Here is a 10,818-nt window from a genome sequence, read left to right as displayed (position 1 = left end):
AGAATTTTTTTCTTCTTTCTTCACCCTTTTCATTCAATGTTTTTTTTCTTTTTGAAGAACTTGTTTTGTTTATTTTGTTTCTTTTAAATGAATGACTAAATGAATAAATAACAAACAAAAATTATTATAATTGTTTTTGTTATTATTATATCATAATTATTATTGTTGCAATTATTAATATTATTATTATTTATTATTGTTATTATTTTAATTACAATAATGATAATTATTCTTAAAATCTCTCTTTTGCCTTTGACTAAGATGGTTGCTCTTACCCTCCCTCCTGCTTTTTTTGCTCTCTTGTCCTGTCAACCTCAGTGCCTCTCTTTACACATCTTTTGAATCAGAAATGGTTATGGATTTGGTCAGCTGCTCCCTCAACGCAATTGATAATTTTTTTTCCACCAGACGACAGACAGGGTGCTGGAGAGCCCTCATGCCCTGAACAAACCCTCGCAGCTGCCAGCCTTGAAGGATTCATTTGTTCTTCGAGCACTCAGACTCATATTAACGAGCTCAACCGCAAGCTGGATGCAATTTCTGAGAATCGTAGGCCACTTGCAGCTCCTGGAACTCACCAGCATGAAGGAGTCAATCTTGGAGAATGCTAAATTGAGCATGGACCGGGCGGCATGTCCACTAATTCTGACTGTTTGGATTTGCCATTGAGTGTACCAGCAGAACTTGAAGGCAGACAGAAAACAGTGTCTGTTGGCCAAAACAATTGGTGTTTATCTGAATTTGGCCTCCCCGCAGGCCTTGGACAGTCCATCTTATCTCAAATTGCTCCTGAGGATACATAAACTAGAAGCTTCTGCTAACATCCCCCCACCCCCCACTTGGGACTCCTCAGACTGATGAAGCCTTCCAGAAAGATGGCGAAACATCTTTCCTCAAAAAAGTAGCGGTTCAGATGACCTGATTAACCATTATTGGGCATGATGCTAATAAACATTGTACCGTCTTATCAGAACTTTGGAACTTTGGAGTGTTTATGGATAATTCACCGGCTTTCTCGACCTCTAGGCATAAATGTATTATAATGTCATTGTACTGTATATTGCAGCTTTATGTTGCAATGTCTTTTTTTTTGCATCTTTCATGTTGTTTTCCAGCCAAGAAATGGTGGGAAACATGATTTTTTTGGGGCTTCCTCCATCCTCGTGTTCTTTTTTTCCTCATCTGCCTGTATGTGTTGTAATCAGGTCTCTCTTTTAAATGAGTCTTTGAGGCTCAGTGGGAACTAACCTGTATAAATACAGGTCTAATAATAATTATTATTAATATATTTATTACTACATTTTTACTATTATATTATTATAATTATTATTATTATATTTTATTATATTATTATTATTGTTATTATATTTTACTATTGTTATTTTATTATGTTGTTGTTGTTATCTTACTATATTGTTATTATTATTATCATTATTATTATTATCATTATTATTATTATATTTTTATTATATTATTATTATTATTGGGCAGCACGGTGGCGCAACTGGTAGAGCTGCTGCCTCTCAGCAAGCAGGTCCCTGGTTCAAACCCCGGTCCAGGGGCCTTTCTGGGTGGAGTTTGCATGTTCTCTCCGTGGGTTTTCTCCGGGTGCTCCAGTTTCCTCCCACAGACCAAAAACATGCATGTTAGACTGATTGGTAACTCTAAATTGTCCCTAGGTGTGAGTGAGAGAGTGAATGGTTGTTTGTCTCGTTTGTCTCTATGTGTCCCTGTGATGGACTGGAGACCCGTCCAGGGTGTCCCCCGCCCCTCGCACAGTGATTGCTGGACATGGGCACCGGCGACCCCCGTGACCCAAAATGGAATAAACGGGTAAAGAAAATGGATGGATGGATGGATTATTATTATTGTTATTTTAGGGGTAGGGTAAGAAAACATATTTTATTATTGTTATTTTATTATGTTATTGTTGTTAACTTACTATATTATTATTATTATTATTATCATCATTATTATTATTATTAGAGGTACAGCACAGGTTGAACAACAGGGAGATAAAGTTAGAGAGGCCAGAGTGAGATGGTTTGGACATGTCCAGAGGAGGGACAGTGGTTCCAGAGAAGGGACCGTGGGTATATTGGCAGAAGGATGTTAGAAATGCAGCTGCAGGAAAAAGACAAAGAGGAGAAATATGGATGCAGTTAGAGAGGACATGGAGGTAGTTGGAGTGAGGACAGAGGATGCAGAGGACAGAGTGTGGTGGGGGAGGAGGACTCGCTATGGTGACCCCTGAAGAGGGAAAAGCCGTGAAGAAGAAGAAAGAAGATTTTTAATATTGTAGTAGTAGTTGTTAATGGTAGTGTTAGTTTACACAGTTATTCCGTCGTTCTGCTGAATTGGGTGTAAAAAACTTGTCTGCTTCAATAAGTACGCAGCTGAGTAAGCAAATCAAAAAGCAATGAACGTGAACATCATCTGAAACAAAACATCTTTTTCTTCATGTTGGGTGTGTCCAGTTACCTGGTAGTTGTCAGTGGCATCTCCGAGGAGACCACCAAAGGTGATGGCGTTGGTGATGCAGCCCAGGTAGATGAAGAGCACAGCAGAGATGGACTGAATGTGGAAGCCCTCGTACAGATCACTTGGCAGCCAGGGCAGTTTTCGTTTAATGTCCAGGTACAGACCACCACAGAAGCTGTGTCACAGTGACAGCACAAGTCAGGAGTGCTCACACACTTGTTGGTAACATAAATGGTACATTTGTGGGCATTCTGGGTTTTGTCCTGTCTTTCTGTGTGGGCGGCTGTGGCAGACTGGTTAGAGTAGTCGTCCTCCAATGCAAGAGTTGGGGGTTCGAATCCACCATCAGTCACATGCTGAATTGTCTCAGGGCAAGACACTGAACCCCTCGTTGCCTCTGATGTGTGTCCTATTGGTGTATGAGTGTGATAAAAGCTCTGATTTGTCTCTTTAGAATGATTTGTTCAGTTATCTTTGTAGAGATCTAGTAGAGTGCTGTATGAATGGGTAAATGAGACACAGATTGTTGTAAAGAGCTTTGAATATCTGGATAAGATAGAAAGGAGCTGTATAAGTACAATCCATTTACCATTTCTTTGTTTCCCCATGTTTTCATTCACCTCACAGTGCCCTTCAGCCCTTGTCTCAGCTGTGCTCAGTGTTAATCACTGTAAGTGTCTGTCATTTGTCCTCATTAGTGTGTGTATATATTCAGCTCTCTTGTGTCTTGTCATTGTCTCCGGATTGTCCTTCCATGGTGTCGTCTTCTGCCTCCCGTCCTGTCTGCCCTGTCTGTCAGTAAGCTGCCCTGTCAGTGTTTTGCTTTGTTTTTGGATAATAAATATTTTGGACTTTTTACCTGGAGCCTCTTGTCATCTTCCTGCACGTGGGTTCAACACAGCAGTTTGCAGATCCTTATAGAACCTGGAGACCATACTGAACCCAGCAGGAAGATGAAAACCCCGTTTTAGTTTCTGGCCTGTGAAACGGATAAAACCGCCTAACAAGACAAAGAGAAGGGGGAGAGAAGAAAGACAGTTTTGGGGGCCCGGCCTCTGTCTGTCTGAGGAAATTTACAAAACACACTAATAAACAGAAAAAGGAGGACAACAGAGGGAAAAACATTGTCATCCCTTATGTTGCTGGAGTATCAGAGAAATTCAGAAGGATCTTCAACAAACACAAGATCCCAGTACATTTCAAACCCAGCAGGACTCTCAGACAGAGGCTGGTCCACCCTAAGGACAAAACACCCATACACAAACAGAGTGGTGTAGTGTATGCGGTCCAGTGCAGCGAGGACTGTCCAGACCTCTACATTGGAGAAACTAAACAGCCTCTTCACAGACGCATGACTCAACACAGGAGAGCCACCTCCTCTGGACAAGACTCAGCTGTTCACCTCCACCTCACAGATAAGGGACACTCTTTTGAGGACCAACATGTGCACATTTTGGACTGAGAACACAGATGGTTTGAGAGGGGGGTGAAGGAAGCAATTTATGTAAAAAGAGAAAAGCTGTCTCTTAATAGAGGAGGAGGCTTCAGATTTCCACTTTCAAAAACCTATAATGCAACTTTAAAACAGATTCCCAGCCGGTTTTCACACCTAATGGGAACAGAGGGGCCTCGTCTGTGAATTAGAGGAACAAAAGACTCTTACTGTTAAGGTGTTTAGGTGTGAATTGCCAATCTACATATGTGTGTGTGTCTTATCTCACTCAGCCTTATAACCTGAACCTCTCACTCTCTGCTCTTTGAATTGAGAAAGCTCCTCGGATGAGGAGCGAAACGTCTTTTGTTACAAATAAAGTCCAGTTGTTTTTGAATTGAATGCTTTTTGAATATGATCCACAGTGTCAAAAGCTTTAGACCGGTCTAAGAAAAGTGCAGCACAATAATCCTTAGCATCCAGTGCTTCAACAACGTCATTAAGAACCTTCAGTGAAGCAGTGGTTGTGCTGTGTTGTTGTTGTATTGAACGCTTTTTGAGTTGTGCTGTGTTGTTTCCTGAAACCAGATTGATGTGGAGGTAAGATGTTAAATGCGTCCAGGTCATTTTTGATTTGAGAGTTTATCAGTTTTTCTAGAACCATGGCTAAAATGCAGAGTTTAGAGATTGGTCGATAGTTGTTCAGTGAGGTGGGGCCACCTCCCTCCAGCAAAGGAAGAACAAAGGCTGTTTTCAAGTGTCTGGATGGAGTTTTGTCTCATGGAGAGATTGAAGATGTGGGTCACAGGGACTGTGATGATATGAGCAGCCAGCCTTAAGAAATGAGGTGGAAGTTCATCTGGACCTGCAGATTTTTTAGGATCAAGATCTTTTAACAGTTTATTGACCTCACTGACTGAGAATGGAGAAAAAGAGAAAGTGTGATTAACTGAGGATTGACTTGCAGGAGGGATTTGATTTGTAGAAGTTTGTTTTTTAAGTGAAGTGGCTGATCTTCCATTAGTAACTGTGTCAAATAAAGAACTAGAAGCAACAAAATGTTTGTTGAAACAGTTCAGGATCTTGTGCTTATTTGACACAGGAACAGAGTTAACGAGAAGTTGTGATGGGAGGTCAGATGATTGGGGGGTGCCTGAGAGAGATTTGATGGTTTTTTTTTTTTTTTTGGTTGGTTTTTTTTTCTAATTTGATGGCCTCCCTTCTCCCCTTACAGCCATCCTCTCCACACCATTATTATGAAATATTTATTATAGTGACATTCTAGTGTAGGTTTTTTTTTTTTTTTTTTTTTTTTTTAATAGGATAGGAAGAAAGAAAAGACAAAGTAAGACTCCAAAATATAAGAAATATATACAAATAGAGCACACGTCAAAACACCCGGCCACTGTCTGTTCACCTGCAAAGAACATGACAAAACACAGCAACAAAATACATATGTATAAAGAACTTAAAATATTCATGGTTTTGCAGTAAGTTTCCATAAATATATATACCCATACCTACGCCTATATACATACATACATACATACACATGAATATACACTCACATACATATCTATATATCTACATATAAAGCCTACATAAACATCCCTGCTTCTATTTGTGTGTGGTTGTGAGCATGCATAAGTGTATAAGGCTTCTCTAATAGAACATTTATTAGTAACTGTAAAGCAGCAGAGACCCGACCCCCAAGACCAGAGGCAGACGAAAAAGGGGGGACCAGAGCCCAAGACCCCAGGAGGGACCCCGACCGCGGAGCCCCCAGAGCCACCCACACAGGACGAACCACTCACCCACCCCCCAGAACGGACCACAGGGGAGAACCGGAAGATCCCCACCAGCAACCACATACAGTGACCCCCCGGGGCCAACAGCGACAAACTCATAGGCCTCCGTCGGCACCCGTCGCACCGATGTAGGTCCAGGTCCAGGCACCGAGGCCCGGGCACCGAGGACTCACACCACCCAGGCCAAGGCCTGACAGGGCCAGAGGACCCGAGCCCCACCAGGCAGACACCAGGCCGAGCCGACACACGCCCAAGCGCCCAGCCCCCGATACCAAGGGCCCCAAGCGCACCGGCAGGCAAGGGCACACCCCACCAGGGGGCCGTGCGATAGGGGCGCGATGCCAAGCACCCCCAGTTGTATCAAAGAGGGGGCAGTCCGAGTCTCGGCCTAACAAATACCCATTCATACACAGACACAATCACACTATCCCAACCTCAATCTCACATTCATTCACTCAAATACATACAATAACGATACATTTCATTCTTATTCCCGATACACACTCTATACCCCCCAGGTCCAAGACATGTACCCGCCCTCTACAGGGGGCAGCCCATGCCCAAACCCAGGAGGTAAACCCATTCATTCTTGAGCGGAGAAGAGCCAATACCCCAGACCCGGCCCAGGCCATGCCCCGCCGACAGGACACCCCCCCACCATGAAGAGGACACGCCACCGACCACCCCCACACACCGCCAACAACCAAGCACGCACCCCCAGCCGACCGCCCGCCAGGCCCCGGCAGCCACCCCGGCCAGCGGGCCAACCATGGCACCCAAGAGCCAAGCTCAGGGGATCCAAACAACCCCAGGGAGAGCACAGCGCCAGCACCGCCCATGGCAACCCCCAGACCCTGAACCCCCACATAGTCCTGGTCAACACCCGACGGCCTGCCCTTCTCCCGGACCCCACCCCCGGAATGGCAGTCAGGGAACTAGGTGGGTAGGAAGAGGAGAAAAAAAATAATAATAATAAATAAATAAAAATAAGACCCCGACACATACATCCCCACCCCTAGATGTGCTGTTGATGTGTGTAGTGGACCAAGGCCTACGTCGAAACTAAGTCTGAGGTCAAAACTCTTGACCTTTAGAACCTTGTGGGACAAGAACTGTCATTTCATGTATTTGAATACATAAATACAGGTTCACCCATCCTGAGACTTTCTTTCTTGAAGATTCAAGTGAAAAGAACACTCTCTTTTTATTATCATTACTATCTTACAAATGTTGATAATCAAAGTGTCTTAGTTCAAACCATTTTAGATGTTGCAGTGAACTAATCAATTTTATTAACTGAGTAATGATTTTTATTCTCATGTTAAAAGCTGTTGCAGAGTAATTATGCATTTTTCTGATTTCTGCTTTTGAATGAGCAAGTGTGTGCGTTCCAAGGTTGGACTCAAACGAAAAACAAGTTGTTATGTTAAAACTGTCATGTTTTAGAATCCTCTCAGACGTAAATAGAGATGTTTTGCACCTGTTTCTTTTTCACGCCAAAACAGAACCCTCTCGGTCTGTGAGAACATTTCTGAGCTGTCTCATAACAATTCTCGCTGCGTCTAACCTCTCACGTCACAAAAACACACCCCTTCTGGTCGTTTCTGACCAATGAAAAATCCCAAAAGTGAACCGGGAAAGAGTCTTTAAAATGTCAGTACTTCCTGGTCTACTCAGAGTTCCCAGAGTTACGGAGAGAGAGTTTACGGAGACTTCATGAGTTTTCAGACTGCTGGAGTTCTGAAGTTGCTGGAGTAGTTCTGTTAGAGACGGGATGATTCTGACATGACAAAAAGCTCTTCCGAGTTTCATGGGATTATAACATTTCCACTGAGGTGAGCTGTGGCGGACAGAATCTCGCTGCTACTCCGGACGAGTAACAGCATCCTACGGAGACGCTGAAAGGGTGCGTTAAACGGAATCTCGCCTGAGACATCTCCAGGTAAAAGAGGCGTTTTCATCACCTAAGTGTACTGTGAGGAAGAAGCTGAAGAAAGCCCGGAGAGTGCCGTTCTGTTCAACACTCTACCTCAAACACCATCTTTCTCCCCTTTAAACTTCATCTTTCATCTTAAACTTTTCTATCAAGTAGAAATTCTTCCAGATATTTAGAAATGTCTGTGTAAAATGCTCACCCACATTCACGTGGGTAAAAGATCATAGTTGTACAGTTTTCATAAATGTCTGTTGGTGCAGCAACGAAAGATCATGGCCGTATGATTTTTCCTGATTGATTGCTTTGTTGTTATTTTCATAATTTGCCAAATTAATGTAAATGTTTGATGTTAAAATTTGATTCTGTAAATAAATGACCGCATTCATTTTGATGGGTCAAATTTAAATGACGTCTCCCGTTTGCATTTCCTTAAATTCAGTGCACGTTTTATTCAGTCCAGAAAAATGAGGAACTCGCGTTAAATGATGAATATATCCCAGCATCTGTTCATCTACAACTGGTGGCTCGTACGTGCTCATAAATGGACTGTAACTCGTGTGCTAATTGATTTTAATGTTGGCATGTGTTGTAAAATAACAGTGGAATCCGTGCGTCTTTACGCAGCGCAATTGGAGCTGCGCGCTTGGAGCTGCACCGCCTGAAGCGAAATGCTGCATGTTTTTAAGCGTGTTGGTCTGTGATGCTCAGAAAGCTCACAGGGAAGCTGAAATTGAGTCACAAGTCTTTATAAAGCTGAAGTGTACGTCTGTATGTGTAACATAGGCTGGCTTTGAGCTGTGGAAACGTTTTATTCTGTTTAAACTGTGTTCTGACGCTGTTCTGGTCCGATTCGGTTCTGGTTCCGACTCGGTTCTGGAGCTTCGAACGAGTTGTTTTGAATAGCTAGGAAGACGTTTTGTCACGGAGCGCCGTTCTCTGTGCAGCTCAGGGGGTTGATTCGTTACATTTTTAGCAGAGAAAGTGCATTTTGATGGTTTAAAAGACGATAAGTGATGAAAGAGTTTCAAGCTAAATTAACATGGTTGCTAACGCTTCGTGGTTGATGTTTGCTGCTTTGGAAAGCTCTGATTTGCTGAGAACGGTTGACTGTCGTCACCTCCCCTCACCCCTACGCTGCGCCATTGGTTGAGAAAGACCGTGTGTAACGTTCTGATTGGATGAGGGAAGTGTCAATCACGCCACCCGGAAATGAAGACTCGTTTTCATAAGGAATAAAATCTGCTTTTTAACGCTGGAAAGCGCATTAAAGCTGTGTTCTGAAACGCTGTTTACATTCATTCGAAGCATATTCGCTGAAAGTTCGCCACGTTTGAGTTTAAAGACCGTCATAAAATGATGCTTTTGAACTACGCTAGCGATGCTAAATTTTAAGCTAACAAGCTAATGACCGGGTGGATGACGTGTCACGTCACTTCCCCCAAGTCGGAAATGAGCTTTACCGTGCTTAAATTCACTAAATACGGCTGCTGTTTTGTTCCACAACACTCATGTTTCATGATATAAGGTCTGATTGAAAAAATTTTGCCACGTTTGTGTAAAAAATCCGTTCAGAAGTGTTGGTTTTCACCGAAGCAAGCCGATGCTAATTTTAGCTAACAAGCTAACGACCGGACGCCACAGGAAGTTATAGCGCCCCTAGTGGACGACACAAACAGTGCCTGAGTTAAAATTGTTGAGGATCTGCTGACATCTTGTGGAGAAGACGTGGGATCACAGGTTTTCACTTCGTTTTTAGGTGAAGAGTGACATTAAACGTTTTGTTTTTTTCTGAAAGGCATTTTTGAGTTAAAAAACTTCCTCAAAGCTGAATATACACTGTTATCTTGCGTTTTAAAAGTTATCAAGGTATTTATGCTGAGAGCTTTTGCCAAACAAATTTTATTCACTGGTAAATCCTTGAGAAATAGGTACGTAATAAAAATTTAGAAACTTTTAAATAAGATACAGTTACAAATATTCACAGAGTTGAATAGTTTACTCATTTTGCTAGAAGATAACGCACGTTTAATTGATAATTCACTAAATAAGAGTAAAACTTATCAGGAAAAAGAGATTTTCTGGTTTATTTTACCACCTAAACATTTACATCTACTATTTAATTTCTAAATAGCAGATAATGGCGGACGAAGAGGTAAACACTGACCCCTTACAATCCGAGGATGTGGTCCAGACAGCCTTACACATTTTGACAAATTCAATTCTTGGCAAAACTTTGGAGGAATTGCATGACCTTGATGACGATCAAAGACATGAGGAGCTGCAGAGTTTATCAAAAGCAGCTACAGTGAAGGAGGACGCAAAATCAAGCCGCATACGGTTAGCAAAAATCTCTCTGCTTCTGAAGGCGGAATTAGACCGTTTGGTAGTGGACAAGGGCGTGCTATTCAACGGATATAAGTCTGAAAAAGAGAGGTGTGACGAATTGATAAGTGAATCTGAGGCGCTGCAGCAACTCCTTGAGGCTGCTGAAGACCTCTCAAAGAAAAAGCTGTCAGAACAGGCTCAATCATATGAGGAGAAGTGTGCCGAGCTGATAAGTGAATCTGAGTTGCTGAAACAAAAGATTCAAACTGATAAGGACCTCTCGAAGAGAGAGCTGTCAGAACAGGCTCGATCATATGGGGAGAAGATTGCGGATAAGGAACGAGCGTACCAAGACGCGTGTGCAGATAACAATGAGTTACAAGCACGGTTGCAAACCGCTTTAAGGGAGCTGGCCGATTGCAAGGCAGAAAAGGGGTTAATAACCCGGAGTTGGCTGAATTTACAACATGAAAATCAGTCAACAAATGAGCGTCTGGCAGCTTGTGAGGAGAAGTTAGCTACAGCTACAGAATGGATTTCTGTAATGGAGCGGGCTGATCTGAGAATCGAACAGGGTCAGCTACAACCGCCCCAGACAGATGCTGTTGCACCTCCTCCCCTTAGCCCCGTTTCAACACCCCCAACCCGGGGGATAAGGACGGGTCTGCACCCACCTGCACCTCTTCCTCCTGACGCCAGGCAGTCAACTCCACCCCCATCTCAGGTGGGGTTCGACCTGCACCGGTATGCACCTCCTCCTCCTGACGCCAGGCAGTCAACTCCACCCCCATCTCAGGTGGGGTTCGACCTGCACCGGTATGCACCTCCTCCTCCTG

General features: G+C 43.2%; 1 protein-coding gene across 1 annotated transcript in view; it reads right to left on the bottom strand.

Annotated features, from left to right (window-relative positions):
• slc4a5a (solute carrier family 4 member 5a) overlaps positions 1-10,818 on the bottom strand; it is a 205,987-nt gene that overhangs the window by 84,240 nt on the left and 110,929 nt on the right. The window contains exon 12 of the mRNA XM_037679966.1: positions 2,482-2,656. Coding sequence (XP_037535894.1) covers positions 2,482-2,656 — 175 coding nt within the window. The remainder of the gene's footprint in view (positions 1-2,481; positions 2,657-10,818) is intronic.

The sequence above is a fragment of the Nematolebias whitei genome, chromosome 8 (genome assembly GCF_014905685.2).
Source record: "Nematolebias whitei isolate Nwh7 chromosome 8, NemWhi1, whole genome shotgun sequence".
NCBI lineage: Eukaryota > Metazoa > Chordata > Actinopteri > Cyprinodontiformes > Rivulidae > Nematolebias > Nematolebias whitei.
The sequence above is the reverse complement of the archived record's forward strand: the minus strand, read 5'-3'. Positions and strand labels throughout refer to the sequence as shown.